Source organism: Carcharhinus amblyrhynchos, chromosome 35, assembly GCF_965287045.1.
Source record: "Carcharhinus amblyrhynchos chromosome 35, sCarAmb.v2.hapA, whole genome shotgun sequence".
Classification (NCBI taxonomy): Eukaryota; Metazoa; Chordata; class Chondrichthyes; order Carcharhiniformes; family Carcharhinidae; genus Carcharhinus; species Carcharhinus amblyrhynchos.
Genome location: NC_137358.1, coordinates 12089428 through 12114074, shown reverse-complemented (window position 1 = coordinate 12114074; position 24647 = coordinate 12089428). Strand labels below are relative to the sequence as shown.

General features: G+C 48.9%; 1 protein-coding gene across 1 annotated transcript in view; it reads right to left on the bottom strand.

Annotated features, from left to right (window-relative positions):
• Nucleotides 1-9504: 9504 nt before the first annotated feature.
• Nucleotides 9505-24647, bottom strand: part of LOC145361639 (interleukin-2 receptor subunit beta-like) — a 38829-nt gene continuing 23686 nt past the window's right edge. Inside the window, exons 4-9 of the mRNA XM_080217519.1 lie at nucleotides 23317-23504; nucleotides 21619-21764; nucleotides 20298-20493; nucleotides 18471-18555; nucleotides 17513-17603; nucleotides 9505-11658 (exon numbers count right to left, since the gene is read on the bottom strand). Coding sequence (XP_080073645.1) covers nucleotides 10807-11658; nucleotides 17513-17603; nucleotides 18471-18555; nucleotides 20298-20493; nucleotides 21619-21764; nucleotides 23317-23504 — 1558 coding nt within the window. The 3' untranslated portion in view covers nucleotides 9505-10806. The remainder of the gene's footprint in view (nucleotides 11659-17512; nucleotides 17604-18470; nucleotides 18556-20297; nucleotides 20494-21618; nucleotides 21765-23316; nucleotides 23505-24647) is intronic.

Genomic DNA, 24647 nt, shown 5'->3' with positions numbered 1-24647 from the left:
TATGTACATGTGTGTGTGTGTCTGTGACAGTGTGTGAATGTGTGCGAGTGTGTGTGTGTGTGTGAGCGTATGTGTGAATGTGTGAGTGTGTGTGCGAATGTGAGTGTGAGTGAGTGTGCACACAATTGTTTGTGTAAGTGTGTATGAGTGTGTGTGTGAATGTGTGTGCATGTGTATGTGTGTGTCTATGTGTGTGTGTGAATTTGTGTGTGTGAGTGTGTGTGTGTGAGTGTGAGTGTGTGTGAGTGTGTGTGTGTGTGTGAGTGTGAGTGTGTGGATGTGAATGTATGTGTGTGTGCAAGTCTGTGTGAGTGTGTGTGTGAGTGTGTGTGTGTGTACGTGTGTGTGTGTATGTGTGTGTGAATGGTGAATGTGTGTATGAGAGTGTGTGTGTTTGTGTGTGTGTGTGTGTGTCAGTGTGTGAGTGTGTGTGTGTGTGTGTGTGTGTGTGAATGGTGAATGTGTGTATGAGAGTGTGTGTGTTTGTGTGTGTGTGTGTGTGTCAGTGTGTGAGTGTGTGTGTGTGTGTGTGTGTTTGGACTCTGACTTGTACCTTAAGCATGGTGGCACAGTGGTTAGCACTGCTGCCTCACAGCACCAGGGACCCGGGTTCAATTCCCAACCTTGGGTCACTGTCTGTGTGGAGTCTGCATATTCCCCCGTGTCTGCGTGGGTTTCCTCTGGGTGACCCGATTTCCTCCCACTGTCCCAAAGATGTGCTGTTCAGGCGCATTAATCATGTGAAATTCTCCCTCAGTGTACCCAAACAGGAGTGTGGTGACTTGGGGATTTTCACAGTAACTTCACTGCAGTGTTAATGTAAACCTACTTGTGACACTATTAAACAAACTTTGAGTTTGTAAATAAAGGGAATCTGGTAAAAGGGACACTAGCTTCTGAGGATGGCTAGCACAGACACGATGGGCTGAAGGGCCTCTTTCTATGCTGCAAAACTCTATGGATGGAATTTTCCAGCTGCGCTCACTCCCAAGGCCGGAATATCCTGTTGAGGTCCACGACCCACCCACTGCGATTCCCTTGGTCGGGAGGGACAGGAAGATTCCGCACTATGATTCCATGACATCCTCCCTAAGAGCACCGTGGGTGTACCTACACCACGGGGATTACAGTGGTTTAAAGGGGCCACCACCTTCTCAAGGGCAATTTGGGATGGGCGATGCTGGCCTGTGAAAGAATGAAAACAAAACGCCCTGGAGACACGAGAGGCGCCATAGAAATGCAGGTTCCTTGGGTATGGTGGCTTTGTGACACTTCACTCTTCCCTCACTAGGTGGCACTTTGTATCTGAGAGAGGTTGCAGCTTCTCACTGAGCGGAACACATCTTAATCTGATCGGCTAGGGACCGGCAAGAAGTAAAAATTAAACAAGTTCATTCTTACAAAGACTGTAATTTGTAAAACCCTACTTGGCACAGTGGTCAGCACTGCTGCCTCACAACTCCAGGGACCCAGGTTCAATTCCCAGCCATGGGCCACTGTCTGTGTGGAGTCTGCACATTCTCCCCGTGTCTGCGTGGGTTCCCTCGGGGTGCCTCGGTTTCCTCCCACTGTCCCAAAGACGTGCTGGTTAAGGTGCATTGGCCGTGCTAAATTCTCCCTTGGTGTACCCGAATAGAGGATTTTCACAGTAACTTCATTGCAGTGTTAATGTAAGCCAACTTGTGACACTAATAACTTGCTTCAAAAACTTAACTGGAGACGGGACTGAGTATCATCTTGTTCAGAAAAACTGAGCATTGTTTCACATTCTTGGTGGAGAAGGCTGTTTTCCCCTTTTCTCCCCAATCCTTCCTCGTGTCTCTTCCGTTCCTGCCCCCTCGTCTTTTCCAACTCTTTTCCCTTAAATCTAACGGCGTGCGCAAGGGTAACTCCTCCAGTATTCTGAGTGTGACAACAGCGCCTCCCCATGGGATATTCTTTGCATTACTTGCTTTGGGCGTCGCAGCTGGTCTGAGGCCCAGCCGTACTTGGCTGCCTCTTCCCTCTCTCGTTAAGTCAGAAGCTTTTCTTTATTCATTTGTGGGTGTCGCTGTCTGGGCCAGTATTTATTGCCCATCCCTAGTTGACCTTAAACTAAATGGGCCACTTCAGAGGGCAGATGAGACTCAACCACATTGCTGTGGCCCCAGAGTCACATGTAGGCCAGGCCGGGTAAGATTTCCTTCCCCGAGAAGGCATTAGTGGCGGTTTTTCCGACAATGGTTTCATCATCATCAGTAATTCCAGAACTTTCTTTATGGAATTTGAATTCAAATCCCACCTGGAGGAAGTGTAGATGGAGTCAATGGGTGGGAGGTTGGTTTGCGTCATGGATTGGGCTACGTTCACGACCCTTTGTAGTTTCTTGCGGCCTTGGGTGGAGCAGGAGCCCATACCAAGCTGCGATACGTCTGGAGAGGTTGCTTTCTCTGGCGCCTCTGTAAAAGGGAAGGAAATCTGCCCTCACCCGGTCTGGCCTACATGTCACTCCAGAGACACATCAATGTGGTTGACTCAGAAATGGGGTTAGACTCAGTTAGGAGTGGGCATTAAATGCTGGCCCAGCCAGCGATGACCACATCCTGTGAAAATGAATGAAAAAACCTATTTCGATCCATTTGAGTATCATTAGTGAGTCCGGGAGACAGTCGCCTGAGCTTACTCGCCCTAACAGTGAGAAGGTCCACACTGGTGAGGATCAGGCCTGGTCCCCAGTAAGAGGGGACTGGTATATGCCACTGGTATAACCGAAGGCCATTGAGGCCTCACTGGGAGGTGAAGGGCAAAGGAGAAGTGCCATCCTGGCACCCTGGCAAACCCCAATGCCCACCGAGCAGTGCCGAGGGGTGAAGCCGCAGGTGCCTAAGGGGAGGAGGCACAGCCTGGGAGGAAGGCTGCCACACAGCACCAGGGACCCGAGTTCGATTCCGGCCTCGGGTCACTGTCTGTGTGGAGTTTACACATTCTACCCGTGTCTGAGTGGGTTTCCTCCGGGTGCTCTGGTTTCCTCCCACAGAACAAAGGCTAGGTAGATTGGCCATGTTTAATGGCCCCATAGAGTCCAAAGATGTGCAGGTTAGGTGGATTGGCCATGCTAAATTGCCCCTTAGTGTCCAAAGATGTGCAGGTTAAGGGGATTTACAGGGTAAACATCTGAAGTTGCAAAATAGGGCAGGGGGATGGGCCTGGGTAAGCTGCTCTGTTGGAAAGTAGGTGCAAACTCGATGGGCCAAGTGGCCTCCTTCTGCACTGTCAGGATTCTTGGTCCCCTAATTGCCCTTGATTTGCTAGAGGGCAGTTGAGAGTCAGTCACATTGCTGTGGCTCTGAAGTCATACGTAGATCAGACTGGGTAAGGACGGCAGATTTCCCTCCCTAAAGGGGCATTAGTGAACCGGATGTTGACTGAGATGTAAATAGTGGCCGGGACATTGGGGAGAACTTCCCTGTTCGTCTTTGAACCAGTGCCAAGGGACGGCTGCTTAAGAGGAAAAGCTAGGCCGGGATTCTCCCAAAAAAATTCTAAGTCCCCAATTTGTGGGAAAATGGGAGTAAATCCCAGTGTTTTTTCTCAGTGTGATTTCTGGAGTGAATGTCCCACACCCTGTGCACTGCACAGTGCCCTAGTGGGATTTACTCTGATAATCAGGCGGCGGGGCTGGAGAAGCCAGCAGCATTGAGCTGAGTGCGCCACTGCGCATGTGCCAATCTGTCAGTGCCGAGATCAGCACATGCGTCATAGCCCTGCACTGCCAGCCTCTTGATCTCTGGCCAGCCCCCCTGACCCCGCATCTCTGGCCTTGCGAAACCCCCCTACTCCCAGATCGCTGGTCTCCCGGACCTCCGCAGGCCAGCCCCAATGTTCCCCCAGCCCCACCAGCCAGTCCTGCTTTCCCCGTGACATGAACCCCGTTGAGGCCATCCTCGTGTGTGGAACTTGGCTATCAGTTTCTGCTTGGCGACTCCGCGCTGTCGTGTGTCGTGAAGGAGAAGGCTTACCCGAAGATCAGAGGCCTGTGACCACTGAAGTGCTCGCCAACAGGCTCATGTCACACTATCTGTAACCCCCATGACTTGCCTGAACTTGCAACATCTCACTGTCCTATCTAGAGACATCTCTTTAACCTGTGCTTAATGCTATCTCACATTGTCTGCACCTTTAAGACTTGATTAGCTGTAAAGACCTGCATTCTAATCAGTATTCTGTAAACTGAGTGTGTCCCTTTAAATGCCCTGTTTGTGACCAGAACTCCCCACTCACCTGACGAAGGGGCAAACCCCCGAAAGCTAGTGGGTTTACTATCAAATAAACCTGTTGGACTTTAACCTGGTGTTGTGAGACTTCTTAGTGTGTTTAATGCCCCACCCAGAGTGTAGCACCTGCTGACAGTGCCGCTCCCCCTCAGCGCTGCTCCAGATTTCAATAATTTGAAATTAAATAAATTTTCTTTTATTCAAAAACTGATATGAAAGTTAAAAAGCCTGCCCTTGAGGAGGCCCGTCAGGCTTATATATTGTTTTATAATTTCAAAAACAAATAAAATAAACATTACAAAACATACATTTCATTGTAAATACGGAGGATATGACCTCTTGAACATCTTCGATCATCCAGTAGAGTGCACATAATTAATTCTGGATATGTGGGTTGCATTGGCTAAGTCCAGCACTTATTACCCATCCCTAGTTGCCCTTCAGAAGATGGGGGTGAGCTGTCTCCTTGAGGCAGCCCCTGTGATGCACTTAGAGTGCTGTTCTGCTCCTACGAGGTTCCATATCCAACAACCTGCCATTTTGGAGAGTCAACCGCGTCGCTGTGGGGCCTGGAGTCACATGGGGCGCACGGTGGCACAGTGGTTGGCAGAGCTGCCTCATGGCGCCAGGGACCTGGGTTCAATTCTGGCTCAGGTCACTATCTGTGCGTTCTTCCCACCGTCCAAAGAAGTGCAGGTTAGGGTGGATTGGCCATGCTAAAATTGCCCCTTAGAGGACTAGCTAAGGTGGGTTATGGGGATAGGGCCTGGGTGGGATTGTGGTCAGTGCAGGCTCGATGCTCGATAGGATTCTACGTACACAGTTTGTTGAAAGCGGCGTCACAGCTGGACAGGATGGTGAAGAAGGCACTCAAGCACACTGGTCTTCATCAGCCAGGGCATTGAGGACAGGAGTTGGGACATTATGTTGGATAAATAATTGGTTCATAGAAATCATAGAAGCCCTACAGTGCAGAAAGAGGTCCTCCAGCCCATCGAGTCTGCACCGACCACAATCCCACCCAGGCCCTGCCCCCAATCCGTACATATTTTACCCACTAATCCTCTAACCTATGCATCTACGATCAATTTAGCACGGCCAATCAACCTAACCCGCACATCTTTGGACTGTGAGAGGAAACCAGAACACCCGGAGGAAACCCATGCAGACACGAGGAGAATGTGCAAACTCCACACAGACAGTGACCTGAGCCGGGAATCGAACCCAGGACCCTGGAGCTGTGAAGTAGCAGTGCTAACCACTGTGCTACCTGTGAAGCTGCACTTGGAGCATCGTGTACAGTTTTGGTCACCCTGTTATAGGAAAGATATTGATAAACTGGAAAGAGTCGAAAGAAGATTTATGAGGATGTTGCCAGGGTTAGTAGGCCTGAGTTTACAGGGAGAGGTTGGCCAGGAAAGGACTTTATTCCCTGGATTGTAGGAGAATGAGGGATGACGTTATTGAAGTGTACAAGATTATGAGATAGGATAAATGCACAAAAGTCTTTTCCCCAAGAAAGGGGGATTGAAAACTAGAGGGCGTAGGTTAAAGGTGAGAGGGGAAAGACTTAAAAGGGGCAACATCTTCACACAGGGGGTGGTGTGCATGAGGAAGGGGCCCAGAGAAAGAGGCTGAGGCAGGTTCAACAGCAACGTTGAAAAAGCATGTGGAAAAGTACATGGATGGGAAAGGATTAGAGGGATATGGGCCAAACGTGGGCATTTGGGACCAGCAAGGAGGGCACAATGGTTGGCATAGACCAGTTGGGCCAAAGGGCCTGTTTCCAAGCTGTATTGCTCTATGACTCACTGGATGGGATTATACAGCCTTGCTCGTCCCGAAACCGTAAAATCCCGCCGGAGATCAATGGAACTTTCCGTTGTCCGACCCTCGCCCGCATTCATTCCCATGGTGGGTGGGGCAGTAAAATTCTGGCCTGTGACTCTATGTAGACCAGGCCAGGTAGGGATGGCAGATTTCCTGAGTGAATCAGAATGATTTTCAGATAATCTGGCAGTTTAACAATCTTTGCTGATGCTTTTTTACCCCACATTTATTAGTTGTATTTCAATTAAATTTCAATTAAGAAGGCACCAGTGTGCACCTCTTTGTAAAGACAGGCCCAAGATCACTTCTTTATGTCCTCTGAACGTGTTAAGATGTTGGCACATGGCCAGGATTCCAGATCAAGATCTGGATTACCACGTACAGTGGTGGGGGGTTAGCACTGCTGCCTCACAGCTCCAGGGTCCGGTGTTTGATTCCCGGCTCGGGTCACTGTCTATGTGGAGTTGGCACATTCTCCCCATGTCTGCATGGGTTTCCTGCGGGTGCTGCGGTTTCCTCCCACCCTCCAAAGACATGCTGGTTAAGTGCTAAATTCTCCTTCAGTGTGCCTGAACAGGCACCAGACCGTGGCCACTAAGGGATCTTCGCAATGAACTTCACTGCAGTGTTAACGTAAACCTATTTGCGACTAATAGCTTGTGCCCAATGTGACAATATAAAGCTCTATGTTGCCTTGGTTATGGGGAAGTGTAATGGTTAATACCATTGACCAAGTAATCTGGAGGCTCAATGTCTCAGTGATGTTGGTTCAAATCCCACCCTGGGCAGCTGATGGGGTTTAAATTCAATACAAAGGAAGGAAATCTGCTGTCCTTACCCGGTCTGGCCTACACGTGACCCCAGACACACAGCAATATGGTGGACTCTCAACTGCCCTCTGAAATGGCCTAGTAAGTCGCTCAGATGCTGGTCTTGCCAGTGAGACCCACATTCCAGCAAGTGATTTCAACAAATTACATTAAAGACCACCATCATCACCAAATCCGTCACCACGGATACATACATTTAAAATGTTTACTACACAGCATAAAACGATTGACAAAAAAATGTTTCGGACCAGATCAGACACTCCAAGATAAGTAATATGGTTAGCCTAGACCCCAGCTATTTTTGATTTTGGGATTAATGTGAGAGTGAGGTCTCTTTGAAACGTAGAAAAAAGGATCAGGAGTAGGCCATTCGGCCCTTTGAGTCTGCCCCTCCATTCATTTTGATCATTCAATATCCTAATTCACCACCCCCCCCCATGTAGTTTGATCCCATTTGCTCCGAGTTCTGTTGACCCACTAGGAAGTCTTTATGGCATTTTATTTAATACTACAGTTTAACTATAACAAACAGAATTGGCATAACTGTTGCCAGCTGACATACTTAAATATAACACAATATAATTCTTAACGGCGAAACCTGGAGCAGAGGAGGCTGAGGGGTGATCTTATAGAGGTCTATAAAATAATGAGGGGCACAGATCAGCTAGATAGTCAATATCCTTTCCCAAAGGTAGGGATGTCTAAAACTAGAGGGCAGAGGTTTAAGGTGAGGGGAGAGACACAAAAGGGTCTGGGGGGATAATTTTTTCACACACAAAGTGTGAGTGTCTTGAATGAGCTGCCAGAGGGAGTAGTAGAGGCAGGTACAAATTTGTCTTTTAAAAAGCATTTAGACAGATACATGGGTATAGAGGGATATGGGCCAAACTTGGGCAATTGGGACTAGCATAGAGGTTAAATAGAGGACAGCATGGACAAGTTGGGCCAAAGGGCCTGTTTCCATGCTGTAACCATAGAACATAGAAGAGTACAGCACAGTACAGGCCCTTCGGCCCTCGATGTTGTGCCTACCCCTCCTATTTCTCTCCCCATGAGCCTTATAGTTATGCCCCCTAGTAACAGCTACATCTACCTGGGGAAATAGTCTCTGAACGTCCACTCTATCTATCCCCCTCATCATCTTATAAACCTCAATTAGGTCGCCTCTCATCCTCCTCCGCTCTAAAGAAAAAAGCCCCAGCTCCCTCAACCTTTCCTCATAAGATCTACCCTCCAAACCAGGCAGCATCCTGGTAAATCTCCTCTGCATTCTCTCCAATGCTTCCACATCTTTCTTATAGTGAGGTGACCAGAACTGAACACAATATTCCAAATGTGGTCTCACCAAGGTTCTGTACAGTTGCAGCATAACCCCACTGCTCTTAAACTCAAACCCGCTGTTAATAAACACAAACCTCTATGACTCTTTAAATTTATCTCTATTATTTCCAATTTAAGCAATATTGTGATTGACACAAATTCCTCTTCAGAATCAGTTAGCAAAAATATACAAAAATATGTTGGTTGCTAGTCTTCTATCACCTTTTATCACCGCTGGACAGAGATATGGAGATACCTGTCTTCTGGCTCTCAAACAGCAGCCTCCAGAGAAAGACCTGTCTTCATATAGCAGAAGTCCAGAGGGGAAGAATATATCTCTTGCCTTTTCCAGACCTCTAGCAGGTCCCAAATTTCAATTTCCATGGACAGAGAGAGAGAAAAAAGAGCTATTGCTCTGATCAAATTCAAGCAGCAACTGCCTGCTTGTCTCTCTGTAAGCTTAGCTCCCCCATCATGTCAGTATACCTAATTAAACTCTACTCTGAAATCCCAGGGACAACCCTAAAATTAAACAATCATTCTTCATTATCAGCATGTGGGCTGCCGGTTGCAGACAAAACGGCGCCGGTTGAACAGAGTTGAATCTTAATACCTCCTTCACATGAACTAATACACAAATTACACATCTTAAAGGTACACTATTATCGCAATAATTAAAAACACACATCAAATGCTACATGTTATAAAATCAATTCAAAGCAGTTTCATGATTTCATGATTAACGGTTAATATTTTTCTCAGTCCCATTCCTTCCTCTTCTTCTCTCCAATGCTACTCTTCACTTCCCTCCTATGAGGTCCCTGCAGAGTTGGTTTGAGTTCAGTTTGCTTTGAGTGTCTTGTCGATCCAGTTTGGCACTCGATCGTAGACAAAAATGGCCGTCCGTCACGTCTGATTGTGAGACCAAAGTTCATTAGGTAGGTCTTTACGGTCACAGGACAGGCGAGGGTCCTTTCTAGCAGCAGTCACTGTAGGGAGCCTGGCTGATCCCCCTCTGGGTCATTTGTACCTCATGTAATGCATTCCCCAGAGTCCTTGAAATGGAACCTGAAACCTCCTTGGCCTCTGGCATCACATTGGTGTCAGCTGTGGCTCCACAGATTGAGTCCTTGCCTTTTGAGTCAGAAGGTTGTGAGTTCAAGTCTCACCCTCTCTCCCCCCACATCCCCCCTCTCTCAATCCCCCCCAACATCCCCCCTCTCCCCCCCACATTCCCCTCATCCCCCTCACATCCTCCCTCTCCACCCAAGTACATAATTCCCGCTTCCACTTCAGGCTTCACTGTCAGAGGGTGATGATTTGTTAGTCTCACGAATCAGCATACATTAACACAGCAATGAAGTTACTGTGAAAATCCCCCAGTCGCCACACTCCGGTGCCTGTCCGGGTACACTGAGGGAGAATTTAGCACGGCCAATGCTAATCTAACCAGCACGTCTTTCGGACTGCGGAGGAAACCGGAGCACCCGGAGGAAACCCACACAGACACGGGGAGAATGCGCAGACTCCACACAGACAGTGACCCAAGCTGGGAATCGAACCCGGGTCCCTGACGCTGCGGGACAGCAGTGCTAACCCATTGTGCTACCTGATGAGACAGTTAATTCAGGCTCTGTCTGGCCTCTCTGGTGGATGTAATAGATCCTGGGTGCTGGAATAAAGAAGAGCAGTGGGAGGGGGGAGAGGGGTGTCCGCTTGTCCTCTGGTTAGTCTCTTACCCCTCATATCCTGTCAGTAGATCTGGTGATCTTGATATTATCTCATTGGCGTTTGTGAGATCTTGCTGTGCGTACATTGGCATTTCTTAAATTCATTGGACGGAAAGCTCTTGGCGGAATCCTGGGGTCGCCAGAGGGACTGTCTTGACGCCAAGTCTTCGTCTTGTCAAATTCTTTAGACCTCCTGCCTGGAGTTACATTTCTCACCCCCAAACACACCTTCCTCAGATTGTTGGCCATTTACACATTTCTGAAGGGCCTGGATAGCAGATTGAGGGGGAACTGCCTGTCTCTCAAGCATCGCGTCTCCCCGGCCTACGTTTCGCCGGGTTAGTCAGTTGGACGTTAACAAGGAAAGGAAAGTCTTCGTTGCAGGCACCGGGAGGCGCATCGCAACAAGAATCACTCCTTCAGACGAGGAAGAATATAGTCCTTCTCCCTTGCTGGCTCGTATGTTGGTGTCGTAAATATTTGCGAGGAAAGTGCAGTTAGGCCTTAGGGGCCTAGTTGAAATAGGATGCGTGGTGGCGTCTTTACACTGGACAACATGACTCAAAGGCTTTCATAATTGGCAGGATTCTTCTGGCCTCGGTCGCCTGTAAGTCTCACCTGAGCTCAACAGATCTTTCCATCGCACATCGCCGATTCCCGTGGCGGGCAGTGTGGTAAAATCCATGGTCAAAGAATGGCAGAAATGAGAGCTAAAACTGATAGGACGCTATATTACATTGTTTTCAATTTGTTCCCTTGTAATCCTTGATAAAATGTTGTCTGAAGCTAGTCAGCACGGAATCTCAATAGTGCAAACGTTTCCTTATTGAAGGAATCTTTGCCCTATATTGACTGATTACTGTATTTACTCTGGACTTCCTTGAGAGAGAGATACGCATCACTGGATTGCTCCAGATTCAGAGATGTGGTCTTAAAGATACTGGCACTTTCCTGCCTCAGCCCGTCTGGAGGGTACACTGCGCTCAGAGCAGATTCGGTGGCGGGCAAAAGTTCGGCTTGGCCCTCCTCAAGCACGCGCCCATTGGAGGCACATTGACTGGCACCTTCCGCTTTGTTTTTAAGGGTTAGGTCTTCCAGGGACACAAAGGCGTAATGCAAAGATTCGAAGAGGGGGATCTGGGCGGTGGGATTGAGGCACTCGTGGCTCCCCTTGGCCACCCAATGGTTCCCCTGCGGCTGTCCGACGTTGCCCGGTTCCTGCGCGCGCTGAAATGGTTCCTCGTGACTCGGCTGCCCGGCTTTTGGGTCGTCCATTTTTTTGCCGTTCGCCGCACCTTGGGCCAAGGAATGGTCGTGAGCCAAGCCTCTTTCGAAGACGCTACAGGGCGAATACTGAAGACTGCTGTCATAGAGCGAGTCACTGGACGAGGACAGGCACCGATAGGATCCACTTCGCTCGCTGTCCGACCGAAGGCCACTGCGGTCGTAGCTGAAGTAGACTTTGCAGGAATCCATCTCGTAGGCGCTGGGGTAGCTGAACCAGAAGTAGCCTTGGTTGGCGAAGCTGGACAAGGACGAGTTTCCGATGCTCTTGAAGCCACTGCTATCCGACACGTAGTCTTGTTTGATGAAAGACTCGGAGTCCTTTATTCCTGAGATCTCGACGGAGGAGATCTCTGTCTGAAGGTCCTCGGTGCTGCTGAAGGAAGCTGGCAACGTCATCCCGATCCATTTCTGCCAAGGGAAAGAGACGAAAACAAACTTTCAGCACCAGGGGAACCAGAGAACCATCCAATCATAGAATCCCTACAGTGCAGATGGAGGCCGTTTGGCCCATTGAGCCTGCACCAACAGCAATCCCACCCGGGCCCCATCCCTGTAACCTTACATATTCACCCTGCTAATCTCCCAAATACTAAAGGGGCAATTTAGCATGGCCAATCCACCCAACCTACACATCTTCAGACACTAAGGGGCAATTTAGCATGGCCAATTCACATAACCGATTTATCTTTGGACACTAAGGGGCAATTTAGCATGGCCAACCTACCTAACCTACACATCTTTGGACACTAAGGGGCAATTTAGCATGGCCAATCCACCTAACCTGCACATCTTTGGACACTAAGGGGCGATTTAGCATGGCCAATCCACCTAACCTGCACATCTTTGGACACTAAGGGGCAATTTAGCATGGCCAATCCACCTAACCTACACATCTTTGGACACTAAGGGGCAATTTAGCATGGCCAATCCACCTAACCTACACATCATTGGACACTAAGGGGCAATTTAGCATGGCCAATCCACCTAACCTACACATCTTTGGACACTAAGGGGCAATTTAGCATGGCCAATCCACCTAACCTGCACATCTTTGGACACTAAGTGGCAATTTAGCATGGCAAATCCACCTAACGTACACATCTTTGGACACTAAGGGGCAATTTAGCATGGCCAATCCACCTAACCTATACATTTTTGGACACTAAGGGGCAATTTAGCATGGCCAATCCACCTAACCTACACATCTTTGGACACTAAGGGGCAATTTAGCATTGCCAATTCACATAACTGATTTATCCTTGGACACTAAGGGTAATTTAGCATGGCCAACCCACCTAACCTATACATTTTTGGACACTAAGGAGCAATTTAGCATGGCCAATCCACCTAACCTACACATCTTTGGACACTAAGGGGCAATTTAGCATGGCCAATTCACATAACCGATTTATCTTTGGACACTGAGGGTAATTTAGCATGGCCAACCCACCCAACCTGCACATTTTTGGACACTAAGGGGTAATTTAGCATGGCCAACCCACCTAACCTACACATTTTTGGACACTAAGGGGTAATTTAGCATGGCCAACCCACCTAACCTACACATTTTTGGACACCAAGAGGCAATTTAGCATGGCCAATTCACCTAATCTACACATCTTTGGACACTAAGGGGCAATTTAGCATGGCCAATCCACCTAACCTGCACATCTTTAGACACTAAGAGGCAGTTTAGCACGGCCAATCCACCCTAACCTGCACATCTTTGATGGGGGAGGTGAGTTTGCACACAGTTTGGAGACTAAGCGAGTGGCTTTGCATTTTCACAGCGCCTTTGAGATCCCATCCATTGATCCTGTTTACACTTCCCGCTGCTTCGGGAAAGCTGCCAGCATAAATATGCACCCCAGGCATACTCTCTGCCACCTTCTTCTTCTGTTGGGAAAAGGGTTCAAAAGTCTGGCCTCCTTTCAAGGGCATTAGTGAACCAGATGGGTTTTTCCAACAGTAGTTTCATGGGCATCAGTAGGTTCTTAATTCCAGATATTTTTTTAAAATTGAATTCAAATTCCACCATCTGCCTTGTTGGATGGCAGCAGGGAAGAAGTTCTTGAATGGATTGGTACATGAATGGTGTAAGATTCCGGCCTATGATTCGGCTAGTGGGCAGGAAGCTGAGTGCAAATGTCGGCACAAGAACACCCTTGCCCGCACCTCGATCTGATGCCCATGTCCCCGTGCTTGGATCTCGTGCCCGGCAACAGCAAATTTCATTCACATTAAGTGGAACAAAAATTGGAAGGGGCATGCATATTTAACGGGAGGTGCTGTGGGGAGCACTCCTGATACTGAGCCAAAAGCTCCAGGTTCGAGTCCCATTCCAGGACTTTAAGCCCAAGGAAGGTGCATTCGAAACAGGTTGAGTGTCAACCTGCAAATGCTTCCAAACATGCCAATGGCAGGCGGTAAGAGTGGGAGAGACTCCTGCTGAGATGTACAGTGGGTCCCTCAAGCTATAAGCCCCTGGCTACTGACTTAGTGACTTGTTCCGGGAATTACTAACTATGGAAGTAGCGTGCCTCGAGGTATTTGGAATTTATAGTGCATCATATAACTGATTTCTCAGTGAGGCTAAGGAAAAAAATGATGGCACAGTGGTTAGCACTGCTGCCTCACAATGCCTGGGACCTGGGTTCGATTCCCAGCAATCTGCACATTCACCATGTGTCTGCCCCTTAGTGCCCAAAGATATGTAGGTTAGGTGGATTGACCATGCTGAATTGCCCCTTAGTGTTCAAAGATGTGTAGGTTAGGTGGATTGGCTATGCCAAATTGCCCCTTAGTGTCCAAAGATATGTAGGTTAGATGGATTGGCCATGCTAAATTGCCCCTTAGTGTCCAAAGATATGTAGGTTAGGTGGATTGGCCATGCTAAATTGCCCCTTAGTGTCCAAAGATATGTAGGTTAGATGAATTGGCCATGCTAAATTGCCCCTTAGTGTCCAAAGATATGTAGGTTAGGTGGATTGGCCATGCTAAATTGCCCCTTAGTGTCCAAAGATGTGCAGGTTAAGTGGATTGGCCATGCTTAATTGCCCCTTAGTGTCCTCTGGGTGCTCTGGTTTCATCCCACAGTCCAAAGAGGTGCTGGTTAGATGCATTGACCGTGCTAAACTCTCCCTCAGTGTATCTGAACAGGCGCCAGAGTGTGGCAACTAGTGGGATTTTCACAGTAACTTCATTGTAGTGTTAATACAAGCCTACTTGTGACACTCACAAATAAACTTAACTTTTAAAAAAAGAACTCAGCAAGCCTGCTATTACTCTCATTAAAAGTTACAGGGGGTTGGTGGAAGATGGGGCACAGGGCGTCAGAAGCAACGGGGTCTGGGACACCTCCCGTACGTGCCGTCTCTACTGGAGAAGCTAAAGGAACAAAGCAAGCATGGTGACCTTTGCTTGCTCATAACGCTCTCTTAAACAAAATGATCCATTTCGTGGTAAGGATTGCACCTCGGTTGAGAGCGAGAGGTGGAAGTAACGTTCCAAAGGTGTCTGTGGTTTGACCCTCGCTGAGGAGAAGCAGCGAGAGGTGATCCAGAACCTTGGCTGGCGGGGGGTGGGGGGGGGAAAACACTTAACCAGCTCATTGAGTGTCAATGAAGGGGGTGAGAATGGAGAAGTAAACTGGTCTCACCTCAGAGGGAGGCTGGCATTTTCAGAAAATTTTATAAAAAGGCATGCGCACGTGACTTAGCATAGATTTGAAACGGAACCACAAGAGAAGAAAAAAACATACTTACTAATATTTTGGAGACATGCTTCATCTACAAGACTATCAAACTCATATTTCCTTTCTGAAACAATGTGGTTTTGTTCTACTAACGTCTCACAGTATGGCAATGATTCAAACCGGTAGCCCGTCAGCAGAACTCATTTCAACTTCAACCTAAGATTTCAGTTGCATCTTTATTCAGCCTTCCCGTACAGGCTCCTTCTCAGGGAGAGTGAGGGTCAACTGGGGTAGACGTGACTTTGCATTCCTGTTCTCCTGCATTCCCCCCGCCAACCGCCCCCCTGTTAAGTAAAGCCCACCAACGCCTCTACTTTCTCAGGAGGCTAAGGAAATCCGGCATGTCTGTTACGACTCTCATTGATTTTTGCAGATGCGCCATAGAAAGCGTCCTTCCTGGATATATCACCGCTTGGTGTCCATGATTGCAAGAAACTACAAAGAGTTGTGAACGTGGCTCATTCCCATCATGCAAACCAGCCTCCCAACCATCGATTCTGTTCTACACTTCCTGCTGCCTCGGAAAAGCAGCCGGGACCCCACGCACCCTTCTCTCTTGCACCATCGGGAAAAAGATACAAAAGCTTGAGGTCTGGTACCAACCAACTAAAGAACAGCGTCTTCCCTGCTGCCACTTCTGTGCTCTTAACCTTTCTGTGGATTCATAGAGACTAGAAGCAAGAGTAGGCCATTCAGCCCTTCAAGCCTGCTCCACCATTCATTCTGATCATGGCTGACCATCCACCTCAGTCCACCTCTTTCCCCTGACATCCTTTGATCTCCTTCACCCCAAGAGTTACGTCTACCTCCTTCTTGAAAACACAGGGGTTTTATGGCCTCGCTCACCCCAAAACTGTAAAATCCCATCCGAGGTCGGCCTACCTTTCCGTTGTCCGCTCCTCGCCCGCTCTGATTCCCGTGGTGGACTAGGTGGTAAAATTTCGACCACAATGTTTTGGCCACAATTGCTTTCTGTCGTGGCGGATTCCTACTACCCTCTGGGTAAAGAAATTTCTCCTCATCTCAGTCCTAAATGGTCAACTTATATCTTTAGAATGTGACCCCTGGTTCTGGACAACCCCACCATCAGGAATGTCCTTCCTCCATCTACTCTGTCTAGTCCTGTTAGAATTTTATAAGTTTCTATGAGATTCCCCCCTCATTCTCCTAAGCTCTAGTGATTATAATATTAATCGATTCAATCTCTCCTCATATATAAGACTCACCAACCCTGGAATCAGCCTGGTGAACCTTCACTTGCACTCTCTCTATAGCAAGGGCATCCTTCCTCAGATAAGGAGACCAAAACTGCCCACAACACTCCAGGTGTGGCCTCACCAAGGCCCCAGTATAATAACAACACATCCCTACTCCTGTACTCAAAATTTCTCACTATGAAGGCCAACATACCATTTACCGCCTACTGCACCTGCACACTTACCTGTTTGGATTTGATTTGGTTTATTATTATCACATGTATTAGGATACAGTGAAAAGTATTGTTTCTTGCGCGCTATACAGGCAAAACATACCATTCATAGAGAAGGAAAGGAAAGAGTGCAGAATGTAGTGTTACAGTCATGGCTGGGGTGTAGAGAAAGGTCAACTTAATGCGAGGTAGGTTCATTCAAAAGTCTGATGGCAGCAGGGAAGAAGTTATAGAGTCGTAGAGGTTTACAGCGTGGAAACAGGCCCTTCGGCCCAACTTGTCCATGCCGCCCTTTGTTTTTAAAGCCTGTAAGCTAGTCCCAATTGCTCGGATTTGGCCCATGTCCCTCTACACCCATGTAACTATCTAAATGCTTTTTAACAGACAAAATTGTACCCGCCTCTACTACAAAGCATACCATTCATAGAGAAGGAAATGAGAGAGTGCAGAATGTAGTGTTACAGTCGTAGCTAAGGTGTAGAGAAAGATCAACTTAATGCAAGGTGTGTCCATTCAAAAGTCCAATGGCAGCAGGGAAGAAGCTGTTCTTGAGTCGGTTGATACGTGACCCCAGACTTTTGTAACTTTTCCCCAACGGAACATCATGGGACAGAGAATGTCCGGGGTGTGTGGGGTCCTGAATGATGCTGGTTGCTTTCCCGAGACAGCGGGACGTGTAGACGGAGTCAATGGATGGGAGGTTGGTTTGCGCGATGGATTGGGCTACATTCATGACCCTACGTAGTTTCTTGCAGTCTTGGGCAGAGCAGGAGCCCATACCGAGCTGTGATACAACCAGAAAGGATGCTTTCTATGGTGCATCCGTAAAAGTTGGTGAGAGCTGTCACTGACGTACCAAGTTTCCCTAGTCTTCCGAGAAAGTAGAGGCGTTGGTGGGGCTTTCTTAACTGTAGTGTCGGCATGGGGGGGGACCAGGACAGGATCTTGTATTCAAACCTCTCACGCTGAAGACCAACATACCGTTTACCTTCTTTACCACCTGCTGCACCTGCACGCTTACCTTCAGTGACTGGTGAAGGAAATGGGCTGTTGACATGGTGCTAAATGTTCTGACTTACCTGAAAATTACCTCCATAGGTTGAGTTCAGCTCGTAAAAAAATTTCCCCGGATCTGGGATAGAAAGCCACTGAAGTTTCTTCACTTTGTACCTAGGGAACAAAGAGTATAAGAACTAGGAGCAGTAGGCCACTCGGCCCCTCAAACCTGCCCTGCCATTCAATACAGTCATGGTTGATCTCATCTTGGTCTCAGTGCCACTTCTTTCTGTATGACAGCTTTCACTCACCTGACAAAGGAACATCGTTTCCGAAAGCTTGTGGGTTTCCTATCAAATAAACTGGTTGGACTTTAACCTGGTGTTGTGAGACTTCTTACTATGTTCTATAACACTCAGGGCTATGGGCCAAGCACTGGTAGATGGAATTAAGAGGGGGTTCAGGGGTCTCTTGTGTGTCGTTGCAGTCTCGATGGGCTGAAGGGCCCCTCTTCTGGACTGTATGATTCTATGACTCAGCAAGCCATGTGGAGAAGGGCAGAAATTATGGCCTGTTTGCAAGTACGGCAGGACGGCACAGTGGTTAGCACCGCTGCCTCGCAGCGCGGGTTCGATTCCTGGCTTGGGTGACCGTCTTGTGTAGAGTTTGCACGTTCTCCCCGTGTCTGCGTGGGTTTCCTCCAGGAGCTCCGGTTTCCTCCCACAGTCTGAAAGACGTGCTGGTGAGGTGCTAAGTTCTCCCTCAGTGTAACCCGGACAGGCTCCGGGGACTAGGGGATTTTCACAGTGACTCCATTGCAGCGTTAATGTAGGCCTTACAAAGAACAAAGAACATAAAACAGCCCGAGAAACAGGCCCTTCGGCCCAACGAGCCCGCGCTGCCATCTCAACACCACCAGTCCCCCTCTCCACCCACGACCCTTGTCTAATGTTTTATGGCCTAAGTGGTGATGAGGGAACCCGCTCTCTGGCAGCACCGCTGAACCTACTTCACCGAGGTAACATTCCAGAATGTTCTCACCTCTTTATTGTCACATATTTAACGGCAACCGCAATCAGGATTCCGGCGAATATAAGCGAGCTAACCAGGATGGGCTGCATCACTCCTGGGAAAGAAAATGAGAAAGGAGATAGGTCAACGTTGGAGAGAACCTGTTGAGCCAATGGCTGTTGACATCTTGGCCAGAGAGGACACGTATTCAGAGAATCATAGAATCCCGACAGTACAGAAGGAGGTCATTCGGCCCATCGAGTCTGTACCAACCACAATCCCACCTACTTCCAAAACCTTCATTTACCCCGTTGATTGCCCCCTGGCACTAGGCCAATTTAGCATGGCCAATCATAGCCAATGACTTTGGGTAGGATTTTCAGGATTTGGGCCTGCACTGCTGGAAAATCCCGCCCTTGATTTGATCTGATTTGATTTGACTTATTATTGTCACGTGTGTTAACATAGGAGTATTGTTTCTTGAGCGCTCTGCAGACAAAGCATAGAGAAGGAAAGGAGAGAGTGCAGAGTGTAGTGTTACAGTCATAGCTGGGGTGCAGAGAAAGATCAACTTAGGTCCATTCAAGAGTCTGATGGCAGCAGGGAAGAAGCTGTTCTTGGGTTGGCTGGTACGTGACCTCAGACTTTTGTATCTTTTTCCCCACGGAAGAAGGTGGAAGAGAGAATGTCCGGGGTGCAGGGGGGGGTCCTTAGTTATGCTGGCTGCTTTGCCGAGGCAGCGGGGAGTGTAGACAGAGTCAATGGATGGGAAGCTGGTTTGCGTGATGGATTGGGCTACGTTCATGACCCCTGGTTCTAGAATTCTCCGCCAAGGGAAGCAATTTTATCCTGTCCAATCTAACTCGTCTCCTCACAGTTTTGTCCACCACTATCAAGTCCTCCCCTCAGCCTTCTTTGTTCCAACGAAAATAACCCCAGCCTGTGGAATCTCTTCTTATCGCTACACTTTCCCAGCCCTGGCTTCTTAGGCCGAGCAGTCTAAGTCCGTAAGCAATGGAATGTAAGGGCTGCGATGGAAGCAGAGAGATGGCAGAGAAGTAGGGCACCTTTGAGCCAAATCCCTTTTCGGACTTTTGGCTCAGATCAAGTGGAGCGTCTGCTCTTAATGTCTGCTACGGGTGACACAGTGGTTAGCACTGCTGCGTCACAGTGCCAGGGACCCGGGTTCGATTCCCGGCTTGGGTCACTGTCTGTGTGGAGTCTGCATGTTCTCCCCATGTCTGCGTGGGTTTCCTCCGGGTGCTCCGGTTTCCTCCCACAGTCTGAAAGACGTGCTAAATTCCCCCTTAGTGTACCCGAACAGGCGCCGGAGTGCGGCAACTAGGGAATTTTCACAGTAACATAATTGCAGTGTTAACGTAAATTTCTTGTGACACTAAATAAATGAACTTTAAAAGAGGGTGGCTAACAGTGAACTTGCAGTGGCTCTGGAGTCACAGGTAGGCCAGACCGGGTAAGGATGGCAGATTTCCTTCTCTGAAGGACAGTAGTGATTCTTTTATGTACCTTACTAAGGTGGCACAGTGGTTAGTACTGCTGCCTCAGAGTGCCAGAGGCTTGAGCTAGACTCGGGTCACTGACTGTGAGGAGTTTGCACATTCTCCTTGTGTCTGCGTGGGTTTCCTCCAGATGCTCCGGTTTCCTCCCACAGTCCAAAGATGTGCGGGTTAGGTTGGATTGGCCATGCTAAATTGACCAGGGGGGATTAGCAGGGTAAATATGTGGGGTTCCCGGGATAGGGCCTGGGAAGGATTCTGGTCGTTGCAGACTGGATGGGCCAAATAGCCTCCTTCTGCACTGTAGGGGTTCTATGATTCAATGGTGTTGAGTACTTACCGACAGAGGGTAGGGGTGCTTTGGATTTCCATGTCACCGTGTGACTCCAATCGCTCCACGTGCTGTTATATCTCTCTGGATTGTCCTCGACGATCTTAACACGGATTTGCGCCTTGTAGACGCGGTCTGCTTTCAGGTTAGCCGCATCGATCTTCGTCCTCTGTTCATTTTGCACAACCTGAAACCTCTTGGCATCCTAGAACGTGAAAGAATGGTGGGTAACTCAACCTGAAGCTCCCAGCAAAGACTTCCTTTCTATTCTTCATTGGACAATGGCTGGGCCAGCATTTATTGCCCATCCCTAGTTGCCCTTGGAGGGCAGTTGAGAGTCACCCACATTGCTGTGGCTCTGGAGTCACATGTAGGCCAGACCGGGTAAGGGCGGTAGATTTCCTTCTCTAAAGGGCATTAGTGAACCAGATGGGTTTTTCCGACAATGGTTTCATGGTCATCAGGAGATTCTTAATTCCAGATTCTTTTTACTGAACTCAAATTCCACCAGCTGCCGTGGCGGGATTCGAACACCAGGTTCCCAGAACATGAGCTAAGTTTCTGGATTAATAGTCTAGCGATAATACCACTAGGCCATTGCCTCCTTGCTTGGCGAGATGACCTGTGGCACAGTGCTGAACCACGAGCTGTGTTCACCACTAAAGAACCGTAGAATTCTTACAGTGCTGAAGGAGGCCATTCAGCCCATCGGGCCTGCACAAACACCTCAGGCCCTATTCCCATAACCCCACAAATTTATCCTGCTCCTCCACCTGCCACAAAGGGGCAATTTAGCATGGCTAACCCACCTAACCCGCACATCTTTGGATGGAAACCGGAGCAATGGGAAGAAACCCACTCTGACACGGGGAGAACGTGCAAACCCCGAGCAGACAGTGACCTGAGGCTTGGGGGGGAATTGAACCCGGGTCCCCGACGCTGTGAAGCAGCAGTGCTAACCACTGCGCCACCGTGCTGCCCATTTTGGTAGGATCTGAAAATGCTCTCCATCTTCCACCCAATTTCGTAGACTTTGTAAACATGGGACGGCACGACGGCACAGTGGGTTAGCACTGCTGCCTCGCACACCAGGGACCTGGGTTCGATTCCTGGCTCGGGTCACTGTCTGTGTGGAGTCTGCACATTCTCCCCGTGTCTGTGTGGGTTTCCGCTGGGCGCTCCGATTTCTTCCCACAGTTTAAAGATAGTTCGGTGGATTGGCCATGGTAAGTTGCCCCTTAGCGTCCAAAGGCAATTTAACATGGCTGATCCACCCTAAGCTGCACGTTTCTGGAAAATCCACCCGGTATACAAAAATGAATGAACTTACTCTCCAGTGTTCGTCCTCAGTCTTATATCTCATTTCAAATTTCAGTTTATCCTCAAAAACGTCATCACGCTCCACCAGCCAAACAAAATTTGTCCCGATTCTGGAATTATTGACGACTGTCAAGTTGTACGGTGGCATTAGCTTGACTACAAGACAGAAAAGATCGGACGCATCATTTTCTCAGCGGCTGAAGAGGCCTTTTGGTTGTATCACAGCTCGGTATGGGCTCCTGCTCTGCCCAAGACCGCAAGGAACGCAAAGGGTCGTGAACGAAGCCCAGTCCATCACGCAAACGATCCACTGACCCCGTCTACACTCCCCGCTGCCTCAGGGAAAAGCAGCCAGCATAATTAAGGACCCCACGCACCCCGGACATTCTCTCTTCCACTTTCTTCCGTCGGGAAAAAGATACAAAACTCTGAGGTCACGTACGAACCGACTCAAGAACAGCTTCTTCCCTGCTGCCGTCAGACTTTTGAATGGACCCACCTCGCACTAAGTTGATCTTTCTCTACACCCTAGCTATGACTGTGACACTATATTCTGCACCCTCTCCCTTCCTTCTCCCCCTACATACTCTATGTACGGTATGCATAGAGCGCAAGAAGCCATTGGGAAGGAATTGGTTAAGCATTTGGAAAGGAGAATTGTAAAAAGACAGGAGGAAGGAGATGGAAAATGGGCTTCCAGCAGAGATGCGATGGGCCAAATGGCCTTTAGTGTGTCCTATTCTCTCTGAGGCCAGGAAGCCGTTCCAGGAGCAGGCATTGGTGGGGTTTATTGAAGTTGGGAGGTATGGGAGATGTATCCAAGGCAAAGATTGTTTTAGACGTCTGGTAGCTGAGACAGAAATTTATCCGGCCAAGGTTCACAGTTTTTGTTTCAGACTTGCTTAGGTTTTGTAGCTGTCCAGTATGTGAAAACTGTCACGTTTATGACCATGTTCTAGCCCATAGGCCAAAGAAGGCTGAGTGGCCATATGATGATGTGGCTACGAAAGTGGACAGATGTCAGGAGTGTGGGAGTTTTCCATGGGAGTGTGGGATTCTGGCTGTCCTCCCCGGGAGTGTGGGAGTTCTCCCCAGGGATTGTGGGAGTGTGGGGGTGTGGGAGTTCTCCCCAGGGGTGTGGGAGTTCTCCTGGGAATGTGGGAGTTCTCCTGGGAATGTGGGAGTGTGGGAGTTATTCCCAGCAGCCAGGGAGTGGGGGAGATCTCCCCGGGAGTGTGGGAGTTCTGCCCAGGATTGTGGGAGTTCTCTCCAGGAGTGGACGAATGTGGGAGTTCTCCCTGGGATCGTGGTGGCACAGTGGTTAGCACCACTGCCTCACAGCGCCAGGGACCCAGGATCGATTGGGTCACCGCCTGTGCGGAGTTTGCACATTCTCCCCATGTCTGTGTGGGTTTCCTCTGGGTGCTCCGGTTTCCTCTTGCAGTCCAAAGCTGTGCAGGTTGAGTGGATTGTCCATGCTAAATCGTCCCTTAGTGTCCAAAGACGTGCAAGTTAGGTGGCTGGTAAATATGTGGGGTTACAGTGATGGGGCGGGGAAGGGGGCCTGGTTAAGATACTCTGTCAGAGGGTTGGTGCAGAGGACACAATGGCTTCTTTAGTGCAGTTGGGGTTCTATGATCTACACACAGGTACACAGCCAGGCTGGAAGGGAGGAAATGGTTCAAATAGAATGCTTAATTTCACCTACTGTGTTGGAATGGTTTAAATTCTTGAATCCATGCAACCTCCTGGAGAGGCCCAGGCCCTGGGCACGACAGAGAGATGTTAAAAACCTGCACGGCAGCAAAGTAGGGGACCTCAAGGTGGCAAATTCTGTTTTGTCTCTTCGATGAGCTCGATTCCTGCTTTGGCCTGCAGGTCAGTGGGAAATCAGAGCTGCAAAACACAAAACGGGGTCAGAGGGTCAGAGCAAAGAGAAAACAAGACAGGAACTGTCCTCCTGAGCTGGCCCCAGGGTTGCCGGACGATGCTGCTTCCTGCAGGGAATGCTGGGAGTGTGCTCCACTGCAAGGGCTGCCCCCGCAAGAGCGGACTTCAGCCGTGCCGGGGGGGGGAGATTTAATCAGTGCGTTCAGGAAGGAGCTTCGTGTAATCCCTACAGCGCAGAAGGAGGCCATTCGACCCATCGAGCCTGCACAGACAACTATCCTACCCAGGCTCTATCCCCATAACGCCACACGTTAACCCTGCTAATCCCCCTGATTTTAAGGGCGAGTTAGCATGGCCAATCCACCTCACCTTAGCTTATGAAAATAGGTTGAATAGACTGGGTCTGTACTCATTAGAGTTTAGAAGGCTGAGCGGGGAGGGGGGGGATCTTATAGAGACTTACAAGATAATGAAGGGGATGGATAGGGTAGAGGTAGAGAGATTCTTCCCGCTTAGGAAGGAAATCAGGACTAGAGGGCACAGCCTCAAAATAAGGGCGGGACAGTTTAGAACAGAGTTGAGGAGGAACTTCTTCACTCAAAGGGTGGTGAATCTCTGGAATACTCCGCCCATTGAAGTGGTGGAGGCTGCCTCGCTGAATATATTTAAGTCACGGGTAGATAGATTTCTGATAGACAAGGGAATTAAGGGTTACGGGGAGAAAGTGAGAAAGTGGAACTGATCCACTTCAGATCAGCCATGATCTTATTGAACGGCGGGGCAGGCTCAAGGGGCTAGATGGCCTACTCCTGCTCCTATTTCTTATGTTCTTAACCTGCACATCTTTGGACACTAAGGGACAATTAAGCATGGCCAATTCACCTAATCTGCACTAATCTTTGGACATTAAGGGGCAGTTTAGCCAATTTAGTCTGTCACCTGTAGCTTGAGGGCACCACTCCACATCAAACATGGCTGATCACGGATCTCTCCCACTTTTACTGCCAACCACTGGCGCGTTTGGAAGGATTTGACAGGCTGAGGTTCTGTTTTGGCTATGTCATGAATGCCCCTTCCATGACCATCGAGTCCAAGAACAAAGAACAACACAGCAGGGGAAACAGGCCCTTCGGCCCAACGAGCCCGCGC